The 15,825-nt window shown below is 44.1% G+C and overlaps 1 protein-coding gene across 9 annotated transcripts in view; it reads left to right on the top strand.

The window, feature by feature from the left end:
- Positions 1-15,825, top strand: part of LOC136016567 (transmembrane protein 263-like) — a 240,463-nt gene that overhangs the window by 188,734 nt on the left and 35,904 nt on the right. For 2 of the 9 annotated variants that reach the window (XM_065683951.1, XM_065683950.1), the window contains exons 1-2: positions 8,609-8,688; positions 8,785-8,902. The exons of the other annotated variants lie outside the window; for them this stretch is intronic. In XM_065683951.1, the coding sequence (XP_065540023.1) occupies positions 8,878-8,902 (25 nt within the window). In that variant the 5' untranslated portion in view covers positions 8,609-8,688; positions 8,785-8,877. Of the gene's footprint in view, positions 1-8,608; positions 8,689-8,784; positions 8,903-15,825 lie in introns of those variants that run through there. 9 annotated transcript variants of the gene reach the window in all.

Raw genomic sequence — 15,825 nt, 5'->3', positions numbered from 1 at the left:
CTTGTTAAAATCTCATTTGAGTTAGCATATAGTCCTCTATGGGACGCCAGTCTGTGTATAATCCTAGCCCTTTCTGTAGCATCCTCCTTCAAAAATGTCCCCTGAACTGCGTTTTGGAGGAACATTGGGTTTAGTTTTACATTTAGCACCTGAGTTCCTGATTCAGTAGTAGTAGTAAATTCATGGTGTAAAATACACAGCATTGAGAACATCAAGGCAAACTCAGCTCCCAGATGAACTCCAGCTGTTAGCCCGAGCTAATGAGCAATGTGCTGTGTTGTAGGTAGTTTAAAATCTGTTATTTTCCAGAAATCCAACACAACAGAACCGCAGTTGGTGTCATTTTTGGTGGAGGGGTTGCACTGCTTTCCATGGCTTTGCCTGGGTCAAGATGTGTGTAGAATCCAAGTGCACTCTGGGGAGAACACTTTCAAGTCCTGACAACAGAGTATGTGTGAGCACATGCGCAGTGGAATAAATCGGCTCTTCTGCTATGAAACGTGGTGGGTTCCCATTGGAGGAATGTGCTCTGGTAGGAGGTGGAGTGGTGCAAGGAGGCTTTCCTCACGCAATCCCAATTTCCTTATGATCTGCATGCTCTCCTTTTGTTCTTAATCCTACTTGACCACAGTTGTGGCCAATGTATTGCACTGCTGGTATTGTCCGTGATCCAGATTGCTTCCCAGCAATATTTGCTCCCCAGGATTTCTTACTTTCCTTCCCTTCCTTCATTTTCTTTCCCCACCTGCAGCACAAGGGAATAAATCGGTAATAACTGAGAAAATACAGCTTGGGTTTATTGCTTAATTCCCTCAGCACTTGATTTCTGGAGAACAGAGGTTTAGTTTAAAGCAGTCCCTCAGCAACAATCTGGCTATAATTTATGTTTCCTTTTCTTACCAAAACATAGGAAGCCCTAGGTCTTGATGGAGATGGGTCTTTCCGAGATGGAGAATATATCCTTGTTGCTGCTAATTGTGCTCAGGATGTTTTGTCATCCTGGATAACATTCACCTCTTGGTAATGGGAACGTGACTTCCAGAAGGATCTCATTTGGCCTGAAGTCAGTGTTTTTCACTAGGTTTTTTTCAAGACTTGTTAACATAAGGGCAATATTCAGCTCTCGCTGAGAATCTGACCATTTCCTTTAGTGCTTCCATGGGAAATAAAGCATTTGGAAAATCTGGCCCCAGTCTGTGTGTGATGAGCAGGCTGAGCGTACTTCCGAGATTGCTGTTCAGACATCTCATTCCATGTCTTACCGGAGAAATCACTCAAATCACAAGAGGCAGGGATGCAGCTGGTAATTTGTGCTAGCCAGTCTTTTTAGCCCTCTGGACTTGATGAAAGCACCATCTCAATTTGGTAATGCTAACAGCTAACCCTGGTTTCATTACTGCTTGCACAGACTTTTCTGTAAAAGAGATCAGAAAAAAGGCTGGAATTGTAACTAAGGACCAGAAAAGGAAGTCAGAGCAGGAAATGGGCATGTCGTGTCCCAAAATTTGCCAGTGCATCTTAGTCCTCCATTGTTGGAAACTTCATATTCTATTTCTGTTTATCCATCCTTTTCTCAAACTCAGAATAGCTTTGCTTGTGCTATCCCCCTCTGTCCCAGCTGTGTGCTATTTCGGAGCAGATGATGCCATTTGCAGCGTGTTGCCATACCGTGTAACTTCTGCAGTGGGAAGAGAGCCACCAAAGGCTGTGTGGGCAACACCAGAATTTATTCCCCTGGTGACCTCGCTCAGGTCTGCAGGGTTTGAGTTTAATGCAGTCATTTATGGTATCAGTCTACCTTCTGCTGGGGTACTGTTTCAAAATGCCTTCTGCATTTTAGGGAATGTCTTGAGTTCAGTACGTCTAAATCACTTTTATATGATTTTAGGTTCAATAAGGTAAATTTGTTGCCAATAGAAAATGTCCTCAAGTATTTTGGGAAGAAAGGTTTGTTTGAGTTCGTGTTCATTATGGGAAGATTAATGGGGCCTCTGATTCCATTAAGTTGCTATTGACCCTAACAGGTCAGGCATCCCTGTTGTAGCTTCAGGACAAGTTTATCCAGTGAACAAATTCCTCTTTTGTTGTATAATAATTCTTCAGAAAAGCTCCATTCATCTTTAGTACCTGGTTTTAACAAGGTCTCTGGTTTATATCCTGAGTGTAACTTGAGCCACAGAGGCAGGTCACACAACTTGGCCAGGATCCCATGGCACATCCTGGTGTCTCCATAGCACTATAACTGTAAAGAGATCTGTGCTTGTGGAGTCAAAGATAATATCTGCATGACCAGCAGGTCAAGGAAGGTGATTCTTCACCTCTGCTTTTGTGAGACCCCACCTGCAGTCCTGTGTCCAGCTCCAGGGCCCCCAGCTTAAGAAGGACGTGGAGCTGTTGGATCAAAACCAGAGGAGGCCACAAAGATGCTCTGAGGGCTGGAGCAGCTCTGCTCTGGAGACAGGCTGAGAGAGCTGGGCTGGTACAGCCTGGAGAAGCAGAGGCTCCAGGGAGACCTTAGAGCAGCTCCAGTGCCTGAAGGGGCCAACAAGAAAGTTATAGAGGAGCTTCTTACAAGGGCATGTAGTGACAGGACAAGGGGGAATGGCTTTAACCTGACAGAGGGGAGATTTAGAGAAGATATTAGGAAGAAGTTCTTCCCTATGAGGGTGCTGAGGCGCTGGCACAGGGTGCCCAGAGAAGCTGTGGCTGCCCCATCCCTGCAGTGTTCAAGGCCAGGTTGGACACAGGGGCTTGGAGCAACCTGCTCTAGGGGAAGGTGTCCCTGCCCATGGCAGGGGGTTGGAACTGGATGAGCTTTAAGGTCCCTTTAACCTAAACTATTCTGTGATTTTATCAGTGTTATCATAGTAACAGAATTGCTTGGTTTTCAGTAATGCATTTCTTAACCTTTCTGGATTCTCTGTCCTCCTGTGACAAATGAAGCCTGCTCGTCTTCGCTTATGAGAAACGCTTTGCAGGAAGGACCAGGGCTTGGTGTCTCTTAGACTCTGCCACCTTGAAGAGAGCGACAGAATCTGGAGTGAAGGAAGAAATGAGTGAGGAAATAAATAGACTTTTTTTTCTTCTTAAAGCTTTATGACGATTTGTCTTTAATCTCCAGACCTGGTGGGCATCAGTGGGGAGTCTGGTTCAGGATGGGAACCTGAGCTATCTCCTCTCCAACATCCCTGTAGGTTCCCTACACCATCCTGCCCAAGGCTGAAGTGCAGTTCTACAAAGCAGGTGCTGTAGAGCAGCCAAGAGCACACAACCTTACAGCCACTTCCCTGGGTTTGTAAGTCACAGCAAAGGGTGCCTTCATTCACATTTCCCTATGTATTTGTAACCCCTTTACCAGACATTCTGTGCATACCATCTGTGCACCCTTCCAGTGTTTTGTGTCCCCTGATGCTCTCTTGTCTGCACACCCTGAAGGCAGACAGCACTGTGCTTGTGTTCAACAGCTCAGGCTGTCTTTTGTGCTCGGTGGTTAGTTCTGTTGCTGCTGTTCCATCACGCAAGATGCCTTCTGTTTTGACTCTCTTCTTGTCACACTGGAACATTATCTGCTGTGTGGGAAACATGGTCACCCTCATCTGGCTGTTGGTGCTGGTATTTTGCCATGCTATTTACACTTGAAAAAGCCCAGAAGTTCTTATAAATTTCTTTTCCGATAAATGAGTCTTGTAAGATCATGTTTTCTAGTGGGCCTTTTTTACTGAGGAATGTTATTTATATACAAACATAGAGTAAAAACATGAGAAAGATGCACCTTGCTGAAAGCATATTGAATAGAACCTTAAAAGGCTTTTTTAAGCCTCCATTTTAGTCTCCATCTGCTTTTTATCTCTTGCTCTACAGAGAACAATTTCCTCTGATGCCCTCTGCTTTGAGGAAGTTCTGTAATTTAACTTCTGGTTTCCAGCGTTCTCCTGTGTCTTTTATCTCAAGTCTCATAATTTTAAAGAATTTCGTTAGGCACTTTTAGCTGGAATCTACTTTACTCTGTGAAGGCTGTTAAAAAGCTTTTAAAGCCCAGTATTTCCTATGCTGGCTCTTATAAGGGCTGAATTTGGCACTTGAACCGAGAATACTTGTCTTGCTAAAGTCTACATCTTACCTACAACTCTGAATGAAAAGTATTTGCAGGGTTTCCAGGTTCCACCCAGGTCTCTATTTCTGAGCACCTTCGCAGCTCTTTCACACATCTCCACAGGCCTGGACTTCCCATGTCTCTTTGGAGTCTGAGCAAGAAGATGGTCCCAAGGCTTATTCTTCATGTTGTCTGGGTTCCTCCTGCATCTTAGCTGGAATCACTACCTCCAAAGCCAGAGCAGTTGCAGGACCAAGTTTTCCAGGTGTCTTTGTTCTAAATTTAGGATCCTGTGTTCCTGTGTGCCTCATTGGAACAGCTTGTCTCCTCCAGAAGCTGTGCTTCCGCTTATGCTGCTTAACTACAGATTTATAATGGTCTTCTAGCCACCATGCTTCTTATTAAATATTTATATTGTGGTAGCACATAAAGGCTGTAATTGGGGTCTAATTGTGCTGATTTATTCAGACCAGTTCTGAGACCTTTGCTACTGCTAACTCTGCAGCCAGCAGCCCTCCTACGTGTCCCTGTCCTTCACTGACATTTTCCTTGGTCAGGTCAGCTCATGAAACCGATCCCTGATTCCCTGGTGTGGAAACCGAACAGCCCAACAGTGCAGTGTGCTGACAGCTCTCTGTGCTTGTTCGCTCTTCATCCTTTCTTTGATTTATTCTTGGATGTTTCAAAAAGAAGGGGACAGGGCAGCCTGTCTGCTGAATTCCCCTGCAGTTCTTTCTGCTCTCATCAGAGCATCTTTTATATGGCTGTTGATTATAAAGCTCGTGAGGCAGCCCAGGTGAGCAAACGCCTTCTTCCTCACGCATATAATGCAAATTGCTTCTCAGCTCCAACTACAGAGCTCAGCTGCTGCCGGTGCCTTCTACATGTTGAAGAATCTTAATATCTTTCCCATTTCTTAAAAATTAATCTCCTTTAATCCTGGCAGCAGTGTAAGGTTCAAAGATGTTTTACATTATGTACAGGTAGGATTACGGCTTATTCATTAGTGGGAAGGAAAGATTGATTTTTTTTCGTCACTGCATCCCTGGTAGTTTTTTCTTTGCTGAAATCCTAGTTGAGGCGTTTTTATCTGCTCAGCCTGCCTCTGCAGAAGGTGAAGATACAGCCCTCAATATGAAAAGTAAATGCCACAAGTCCTGATGAAAGCAGCAAACTAGCATCACTCTTTCTGTGAGAGAGATGGACTATTCTGGATTAAGCTGTGCAAGGTGATCTGCCCTTACAGCCTCCAGTCTCCTCTTAGCTCTCCTGTTAATAAGAACTAGGTTATCATCTTCAGTTTTCATTGTTATAATGGTTGCTCTGGTCTGGAATGAAGAGAATTTCACATCCACAGCCAAGACTTGTCAATAAATATCCCCTTCCTGCTTTAGGACTTCCTTAAACTCTTCAGTCCAGTCAATGCAAATCTGTCTCATCTTAGGCAGCAAATCACTCTAAGGCAAAACAGAAGTAATTCTCAGTTTGAAGTGCCCCCAAACCCTTCTTATAGCAACAGGGACGCTGTAAGATGTGCTTTGCCTCATCTCCCTGGGTGATTGAGAATGGAGCTTTGCTGACAAGCCGTAGACCAGTTGTTTATTTTAAGAAAGTGGGACAGAATATATTGGTGTGTTACCGAGCAAAGTCATCCAGCAAAGTAATGAAGGCAATTCGGAAACAACACCGTTGTGTTTAACTTCACCTTTTATTTCTTCTTTCTTTCTTTTTTTGCCTTCCTCGTAGCTGGAAGTTTTTACTGAGGCTGTGTTGAAGGTTGGAGTCTTTTGTTCACGTTCTCAGGTCTCGTAAGCAGCAGACAGCACAAAAGACAAGTGAGCTTTGAAGTAACAGGTCCTTATAGGTCCAGTGATTTCTTTTGCACAAGCTTATAATCTATTTTATAACTCTCTTTCTGTGTATCAAAGCAGCCTTTAGGGCTAAAAATCATTCGGCTCCCAGTCACAGCTCAGTTAAATCCTGTTTGTAGAATATGATCTGAGATGGGGCCAAGAGTTTTCAGCATTGAGGGGGTTCTGTCTGGGTTCTAAAGTGGATGTAAACTATTGGTGTAAGGAGAACAGAGCAGAATCTGGATGCTTCAGAATTTGGAAAAGGTGCCAATAGGAAGCCTGGTGAATGCTGAAGTTCTCCAGAATTCACACAATTAGTGTGGTAAATGGGGAATTATGAACACGAGAGAAAACCAGGACAGAAATAAACCTTTCAGCAGTTCAATCTGCAGCCTTCTGGCATGATTCAGTGACCAGTGATTAAGAAACAAGAAAGATCAAGAGATAGAAAAGAAACCAGCAAACAAACAGTAAATGAATTCAATAAAAGGCCATGCAGAGGAGCACGATGGTGGGCTCAGATGCCTGGGATGAGGCTTCTCCATGTAGACTGAGGATGTACTGAAATTTCTGATGTAACCAGAAACTGAGTTTGAAAATGGGGTTTGCTGAGATTAGGACAGGGTCACAGAAGTTTCAGCTATTCTGAGGCTCACTTTATGCAGCCTGTGGAGTTCACAGAACCAGTCTGTGTGACACAAAAGCAAATGCAGAATGAGGGGGAGGTTGTGTCTGGGCTGAGCAGCGGGACTTGTGGCTTGTGTTCTGGATGCCTCCAAATAACTCTGCTAGTGCCGTGGGTGATCCAAATGTTGTAAAACTTAGTTCCTGGTGTCCTGTTTTTAGCCTGACTCTGCTAGGATGCTTCACAAAGCCACTATTGACACCGATGCCAGCCCAACACTGACGTTTACAAGAAGGAGCAGGAGGGACAGAGGCCAGCTACCTAAGCTGTAGCCACAAATATGAAAGATGGGGATTTCTGACTCCTAAAGGAAACTGGAGGAACATTCTTTTCCTTTCTGAAGAATTCCCATCAGTCAGGTATGAGGTAAGCTTCTGTTCTGGCCATTATCAGGTTTGTGCCCTCAATACCTTGCTCCTAAAGACTTTCATGCCAGCTTTGTAAAGTTAAACAGTTCTGCTTTGTAAGTGTTCTGCTTTGTAACTGTGAACAAGTGCATTGTTAATCAAACAAACCGGCCTAAAATCCACAGAGGGCTTTTCCGGCCAGTGGGTTTTATCCTTGTGCAGGAATCAAAGCCGGAGATGACCATGCTGTCCTCCTTGTGTCTCTGGTGAGACTGCCAAGAACGAGGCACCCAATTAGCATCCGCAGGATTTAGATTTTCATTGTGGAGATTCTTGCCTAACTAGGAACTGGCCTGGATAAAGCCCATTCCAGCTAAAACCGTGGAGTTTTGTATCTTCCTCCTGTTTTCCTTTGCCCATCATTTCAGATAAAGAGCCTGTTCAGTTAGAAATGCACAGAGGGACCTGCGCAGGTCTGCAGGGGTGAGAGCCATGCCACTTGGCACAGGGGGACCAGAAAGCGTTGCTTCCCGCTCTCCCCCAGTCTTTTCTAGGCTGCCGCCTTCTTTCCCCTGCGTACAGTATCTGCGGTCTGCGTGAGTGTAATTTAGTGCTAATTAAGAAGTGAGTGGGAGCCATAAGCTCATTTCATTTAGAACCTGGAAATGGCCTCCTGGGAGCCCACAGAGGGTACCAGCTGCCTTCTCGCCACAAAAGCTTCTCCACCCCATTGCTGTAATTCTAACCACCAAGCTCCAGATCTCAAAATTCAACACCAGCTCAGATTTACGGAGCATTAAGCGACTGAATTAAACCCTCAGCATTCACTCGGCGTCAGCCTGACTGAGTAAAGGATTTCACGGGCTGGGGTGCTCTACAAGACCATAATTTATAGCGTTCTGCAGAAGCTGCTCCTCCAAGTTTCGTTCTGCCTTGCCACAATTTCGTTCTATTAAGGCCCAATAGTATTTGTTGGTTTTCTGTGGGAGTTCTTAGATTAAATCTCAATAAATAAACGAATTGAAAATTGAATTAGGTTGCATTTGCGTGAGTTGGGGAGTGAAGTGCATCTTTCTTTCACCATATAAAACCTAACAGAGCCATTACCCATCACAGAGCCCTCAGTTGCTCCTGAAGAAAAATGACATTTCCCTCTGTGTAGAAAATACTTAGAAGTCCCAAGAATAGATTTATAGGAATATTTTAACCTTTTCTTTAATCCTTGAAATGTCATTGTTCTGTAGGCTACGTTGCAAAACGTGACCTTTTATAGGAACCATGGGATGGATTTGATCTTTGGAAGACGTTTTAGAGATAATGCACTACAGGGTGCAAAGAGCATTCACTCCTGAAAAGGAGCTGAAAATGGTTTTGTCTGCGGATATTTGTGTTTGTGGTATACCTAGAGGAAGAAAGGATTGTTTATGGTGAGGCTTGTACTCCAGGGACAACAGGGAAGGAAATAACAAGAAAACATGGCATCTTCTTTTGGTTTAATGTGCAACAGTTTTATTTTCATCACGTTTAAAAGAAAAATTTAAGTAGCACAAATTGTTCCCAGGGGAGATGCTTGCAAATTATCATGTTGGAAATGTAACAGGTTTCTGTAAGCACTAGCTGTTTGCTTTTCAGAGTGCACCTTGACTTCTTGACTGGCAAAACACAAAGCTGAGCAGCTCAGGAAGGAAGGGAGCTGAGCCTTTGCTTCAGGTTTGTATTTGCTCTCGTAGTGTCCCCTTTCACAGTTCTGCACAGTCTCTCTCGAGTCTTTTCTCTAGCTGTCTAACACCCAGCGTTCTCCTGCAGTGTGAATTCCCTGGCAAGAGAGCTCAGCATGAAAACACCTGACCTGTTCTGACGTTTTCGTGAGGACTGCAAAAAGCTTGTGAGCCAAGGCAGATGCGAGTCCGTGGGTTCGCACTGAGTGAGTGCTGTCTCTTTGCTTTGCCAGTAACTGTTCCAAACCACAGCTTTCTGAAAAATGCCACAGCTCTTGTCACCAAATATTGGAAAGTTCTACTTAATTCTCTTGCCTGTGCAGAATTTTCACTGAAACTTATTGTTGTGGCATAATGTATTAGACTTTTCCCAGAATATAGACTCATAGAAACATAGAATGGTTTGGGTTGGAAAGGACCTTAAGATCATCCAGTTCCAACCCCCTGCCATGGGCAGGGACACCTTCCACTAGAGCAGGGTGCTCCAAACCCCATCCAACCTGGCCTTGAATGCTGCCAGGGATGGGGCAGTCGCAGCTTCATTGGGCAGCCGGTGCCAGTGTCTCACCATCCTCACAGTAAAGAACCTCTTCTTTATATCTGTCGTGGTTTAAACAAAGTCAGCCATAAATCACGCAGTCGCTCTCTCACTCCCCCCTTCTTGCCCTCCCCCTACACCCGGAGGTGGGGAGAGGAGAATCGAAAAGAATGCAACTCCCATGGGCTGAGATAAGAACAGTTTAGTGACTGAGGTATAACACAAATCACTGCTGCTACCACCAATGATAATAATGATAAAGGAAATAACAAGGGGAGAGAATACAACACCTCACCACCAGCCGACCGATAACTCGCTCCCCCCACCCCAACCAAGCACCGACCCATACCTCGTCCAACCCCGCAGTGCCCTAGCCCTTCTGGGTAACTCCGTTACCTCCTGGGCATGACGTGCTGTGGTATGGAATGGCTCTTTGGCTAGTTTGGGTCAGGTGTCCTGTCTCTGCTTCCTCCCAGCTTTCCCTCCTCCCTGGCAGAGCATGAGGCTCAGAAAGTCCTTGGTCAGACTAAAACATTTGTGTTATCAACTCTGTTCTGAGGCCGAAAGTCAAAACACAGTGCTGCACCAGCTACTAAGAAGGAGAAAAATGACTGCTACTGCTGAACCCAGGACAATATCTAACCTGAACTTCCCTTGTTTTAGTTTGAACCCATTACCCCTTGTCCTATCACTACAGTCCTTGATGAAGAGTCCTTGATTAACAGATAGAAGAGATGTCATTTCTGTCCCAGTAGAGTATGTAGTCCAGGCAGAGGGAGAACCTATTCAGTGAGAATGCAGTAAGGAAAATGGTGGGAGAACAGACATCATAGGTTGGCATCCTAATTGTGGTTCATCCAAGTTTAGGGTAAAGAAGGACAAAAGCACCAGACAAACTCTGAGCCACATCAGTATTCAGACTGTTCCTGGCACTGGCTGTTCAGGCTTCTGGCTGCTGAACTGCTGCCCTGCTGGTGAGACCATGCTGGATCCCAGTCACTCTGGAGCTTGGGATGCAAATATGAAATCAAGAATGTACAAATACCCCAAGAAGTCAGGGTGCAGAAGACTGTAGGCTAGAAAAGCAATACTGGCCTGGAGGAGATGAGGTTCTAGATGGCAACAACCCTGCCTTGCAAAGACTGAGAACTGTGGTGTGGCACAGACAGCCCCGGGGGCCTTTCAGGAAAGCCAGGAAGACCTGAACAACATGTCTTTGTAGACATTGGGCCTGAAAAGACTTTATACATACCTAATGTGCTGGAAAAAGAATTAGTGTCTTGGAGTCACTGGCCTTTCTCACTGTGACATGACTATTAGGAAGTGATGACTGGTGACATTTTGAATGTAGGAAGTGAAATGAGCAAAATAAAGATATCCTGATGGCAAGTTGCAGCAGGAAATGATGCACATTTTGTACCTTAAGTTAAAAATATTGTAGTTAAGACCCAGTCTCCTTGCTTTGCTCAAGTAATTGAGCTGTTACTCTGATGCTTCGCACAAATGACTTTTTATGGTGTTTCTCCTCCATTGGACAAGCAGGGCTTAAACATGTTCTGCATGGGACAGGCACCCCCGTGCTTAAATTGTCTTTTGCCTTGTCTGTGTATTAGGTTTGTTGTTTGTGTGCTGCCAGAGATGAGTTGAAAATCAGAAGTGTGATGCTATGTGAACTTTCCTCTGGATCCATAATAGTAGTGGTGAAACACTCAAGTGTAACGTAGTCAACCCCAAAAAGCTTTGAACAGCTGAGAAAAACTTCCAGATGAGCATAGGATGTTTCACTTTATTGCAGGAAAAAGGTGATTGTGTATAAATACTTAAGTATTTATACATAATCACTGTTGTCAAATGAGTCATCAGCAGTATTAATGTGCTATGTAGCATCTAATTGCATCTTCCACCCTGTTAGAGGTCGTAAGATTATCAGAAAATTGTTACAGGATGCATATGTTTTATGCTATGTGCCTTGCACGATGCTGTGAAATCAGAAAGAGGATTTTGTGGTCTAGGGAAGGAACCCGATCTGTGATAATCCAAGCACGTCGTTAAGTCATACAAGAAATCACTTCATCTAAAATCTCTTTCACACCCAAAAATGAACTTGTCCCCAGATGGATTTAGGGGACAAAGCCTTTGCCTTCCTCCTGTATGTCATTTAACTCTGGCTGCAGGATCGTGCATTCACCTGTATTAAAGAGTGGGTAAGGGATGGGGAAGGCAACATCAGATGTCTTTGATATCGTCTGGTGTCCTTGCCCTGGGAGAAAACCAATTCTAGGGGTTTAGTGAAACTGTACTTTTGAGTGATGATTTGAATATATACTGTATTGAATTGTGAGTTCAAGCCCTCTGCCCTGATGCCTAGGAAGCATCTCTGACTTAGTTCTCCAAAGTAATACTCAATAGTGAAGTGTTACTGGATTTGTCCTCTACACCTTAATGTGAAAGGAAGCATTGGATGGAATCCAGAAGAGAAACTCATCATTAAGTTTCAAATAACGTTGTTATTTTCCTCCTGTCCCCAAAAGACCAAGAGTCATCACACAAAACAGACACTCCCAAGATTCAAGGAGGCAATGAAAGTCTACAGCAGAGCTCCCTTCAGAAATACTGCATCCTTTTTTCTTCTCAGTTGTATAATCCAAATAATTGCCTTTGTTCTGTAATACGGTGAAACTGATTTATCCTTACCTTAAATCTCTTTTAGTTGGCACTCTCAAGGTGATCTGTGATACTAGGCATGCCATTCCATGGTGAATCTGCCTGTGGTGGTGGTCAGACTTGCCGTTGGAGTGAGATGTTTTTGAGGCTTTTAAGTGTTAGTGCGTGGTCCCTACTCTACTGCTAAAGGAGGTTTGGGGTGATTCTTCCTCAGTGTATCTCTCTAGCTTCCAATTTTAGGCATTTCCTCCACCAAGGACTCCATCTGAACCCTCATGTTTGATAGCCACTGATAGACCTGTGCTCCATGAATTTATCCAAGTACATTTGGAGCCATTTATACTTTTGACCTCCACAGAAATCTATGGCAGTTTAATTCCACTATTTAAGTGTGTGTTGTCTAAAAAAATCATTACTTTCATTTGGTTTAAACCTGCTGCTTGATCATTTTACTGGCTGCCTCCTAGTTTGTGTGGTATAAAAAAATAAGGAATAATCATCTCCTATTCAAGTTCTGTATGCCATTCATGGTTTAAAAGCTTTTTATCATATTCATCCTCAGGCATATCTTCTCCAAGCTGCAGAGATCTAAACTATTTATTTCTTTCTCATCTGGAAGCTGCTTTGTACCTCTCAACCAGCCGCACTGCAACATTATTGTCATTTTGTCTAGTTCTATTATGTCCTTTTCAAGGTGGAGAAACCATAATAGTGTACAGTATTTTACATGTGCACTCCCCACTGATTTATACAGTAGTGTATTTAGGACTTCTTAATTCTTTCTTGATCATAGTTTGCTCATGATAGCTACATCCCTGGTTTAATTTCACAGCAGAAGAAGAATAGGGAGGGATGAAATTGGAAGGCTGTGGTCTAACACAATCCGGTGGAGTTAGAAGAAGCAGCGTTGGACAGAATTGCAGATCTATAGCTCAAATCATGATTTATCGTTTTCTTTGCTACAGTCTCCATCCATCACCCTTCATTTCACATTCTAATGCTCTCATTTCTTCAGTGTCATGAATTGCTCATCTAGAAAACCTACTAATAAAAGATGTCAGAAATGTAGGTGAATTCTGCTTCTCTTTTACTTACAGAAATTAACTCCTGGGTGCCTTGCCTTTCTGAGCTGTTTATTTCCACTTAGGATGATGTGTTTTCAAAGTTACTGCTTAATAATACTGATTTGCACTAAGAGAGAAGGCCAAGTGCCTAGGATTTGCTTTATCATATGAATTTAGTGCAACCCCGTCTCCTCAGTAAAGACCTCTTTCCTTTCTTTTTAAGAGGTACCAAGCAGGGAGGATGAGAAAAATTATATTCCTGAGTTATTTAGTGGCATGAGCCACATTGCATGAGCGCACATTCCGATTCAAGAGTGATTTTATCATCCCCATTGGCATTTGGAGGGTTTCAGAGAGCTCAAGCTTTGCCAGCCCTCCTACCCACTAAAGGTAATGTTTGATTTGAATGATCAAAACCCATGAGTTTTGAATTGTGTACTGAATTGCTAAGCTCAGAATGTTGCTTGCTTTCATATTGGAAATCGCACCCACATCCAAAACCTTTCCTTTCATCTGGCACTTCCTCTCTCACCCCAAACTCCACATGCTGGTGAACTGTTTGATGATCAGTGACACTGATCATCTAATAGTTCTCAGCTTGGGAAAACTTCATCTTGGGGAATGTCTTCTCAAGAAGACATTGTTGGGAACCTGCTGTAGAAGCACAGCAGGACAGATGGGCATGGGAGGAGCTGGCTGTGTCAGAGGCAGCTCAAGGACTGCACAGTTGCAGCTATCTAAGAAAACTCCAGCTAATAGAAAGGTGAACTCAGAAAGCACAGTAAAGCTTCCCAGAAGAGCAAAGGCAAGGTGCTGTGTCTTGGACAATTACTGTTATGATTGAGTCTTGTCATGGAGCTCGTGCAGGATGCTGTGGCCCAGTTCTGCTACTCCTGTAATCCCCAAGCTCCTTTTTCTCTTCTCTGTGCTATCTGCCTTCCTCCCACGGCCCTTTTAATGGTGGCTCCTTTTCTCCAGCCCTGTTCCCAAACCAGCCCTCTCTCTTCACTGCATCCCCCTTCTGCTGCCAGTGACTATGGAGATGCACAGTCACAAGACAGGTGACCCAACCCTCTGCAGGGATTGAAACCCACCACACTGGCACAGTGCTTGCATGTAGAACAAGAACTGGTTGTGGAAAGTGTTCACAACTACTTCAAAGCAGATACAGATTTTCGCAGCCAAACTCCTGACAACTTGTGCTTGGAGGAAAAAGCAGGAAAACCAGATGTATCAAGTTATGGGCTGGAAGTTCTTTGAATAGGTCTGCTCGAGACTTGCTGTCGCCCAGTACAAAGACATGATGCCTGGCCAGGGATCACAACAGTGGGTCTGCAGGATGTTTTTAGTCCCTGGTGGTATAATGTCACTTACAGTGCTGCAAGAACCCCTGGCTGGCTGTGTAAAGAGACACCTGAGCTACTTGTCACCTTGAATTCTGTGCTTATACAATCCTTTCTCTTCCCCTCTGAGCCCTCATCTGTGCTGAGGTTCTTAAAGCAACACTTTTTCCAGGTATCTGGGAAAGTGTTTTGACCCCAGGACCTGTACGTGCTGTCATACAGAATAGCTCTGTAATGCATGTGTTAGAATATATCCACCTTCTTCACTTCACAAAGCACAAACGTGTAATTCTTTGCACTTTCCTCTTGCCCTCCCCATGCCGACAGCGATGCATTGGGATGCATTAGCCACACGTCTCAACTCGAGTCATGGCTGGCTGAAATTTCAGCCCTTATGAGAGACAGCAGACCATGGAAGCCACAATTTTTTATTGTGCCCTAAGGTTGTTGCGAGTGAATCATCAAAATACTGTGATTCAGTTGTGGCCAGAACGTTGTTTTTCCTCTGTTGCCATGAGCATGGAAACACAGAATTGATATGCTTCGAGTTCTGGTCGCAGGTGCTGCCTGATCCCTTTAATGCACAGACTGTAATGGTTCTTATTTCTAGTGGATCTAATGCCTTGTACATGTTTCTTCTTCTTAGGAAAGGCTTAATTCGGGGACAAATGTTAACATAAGGGGTTTGCTTATCCGGCTGGATCTATGTCTTGTTCAGATAGTCCTTTCCCTGGGTGTCCCTATGCTGGGTGTCCAGATAGTCCTTTCCCTGGGTGTCCCCTTAGACCTTTCCTCTGAGAATGTCTATGGGGCCTAATGCAGGAGCATTGGAAAGTCTCTTTTGACATGTCGCACCACACATCTCTGACACAGATACCAAGCAAATGTGTTCAGACAGCTGATGCTGCAGGATTTTTGCTTGTCTTGTTTCAAAATGAATGTCATCTGTGCTTCAGGAGCATGAGCCCTGTAACTGCATAAACAAACTGCGTCAGGGAAGAAGAGGTGCCTGACACAGGCACTGATTAAGATGAAGGACTAGGTACTTCTAAAGACTTGATTTCTTGGTGTAGCTCAGGTTAGGTTTGTCAGATTGTCAATCTGTACAGCGTGATTCACTCATGAGATGTTAATTCTGTGTCTGGCTCACAGGTTAACAGCATACTCGCCTCCATTCTTACCATGATGACAAACTATCTTCCCTTCCTGTTCCTACTTGGAAAATGTGTCACACTTGTCAAATTGTGGAATTAAACCCTAAACCAGACAGTCGCTGCAAAAATCCTCAGGAAATGTCCATAGGGAAATTTTTTCCCCCTTCTGGATTCTCTTTGTGTGGTTTCTTTTGTGTTTCTTCCCTGCTTCCTTCTCCTTTGTACCTTCTGAAAGCAAGGCAGTGCCTCTGTGGACATGCTTCAAACCAGTGAACAGGTTTTGTCTCAGGGCTCCTCCTGTGCTTTCCACACACAGTTCTGCATTCTTATCTTCAGACCTGGGCTTACACAGTAATTGTATGAGGC

The sequence above is a fragment of the Lathamus discolor genome, chromosome 6 (genome assembly GCF_037157495.1).
Source record: "Lathamus discolor isolate bLatDis1 chromosome 6, bLatDis1.hap1, whole genome shotgun sequence".
In the NCBI taxonomy this organism is placed as follows: Eukaryota; Metazoa; Chordata; class Aves; order Psittaciformes; family Psittacidae; genus Lathamus; species Lathamus discolor.
Note: the sequence above shows the minus strand (reverse complement) of the source record. Positions and strands in the feature narration are given on the sequence as shown.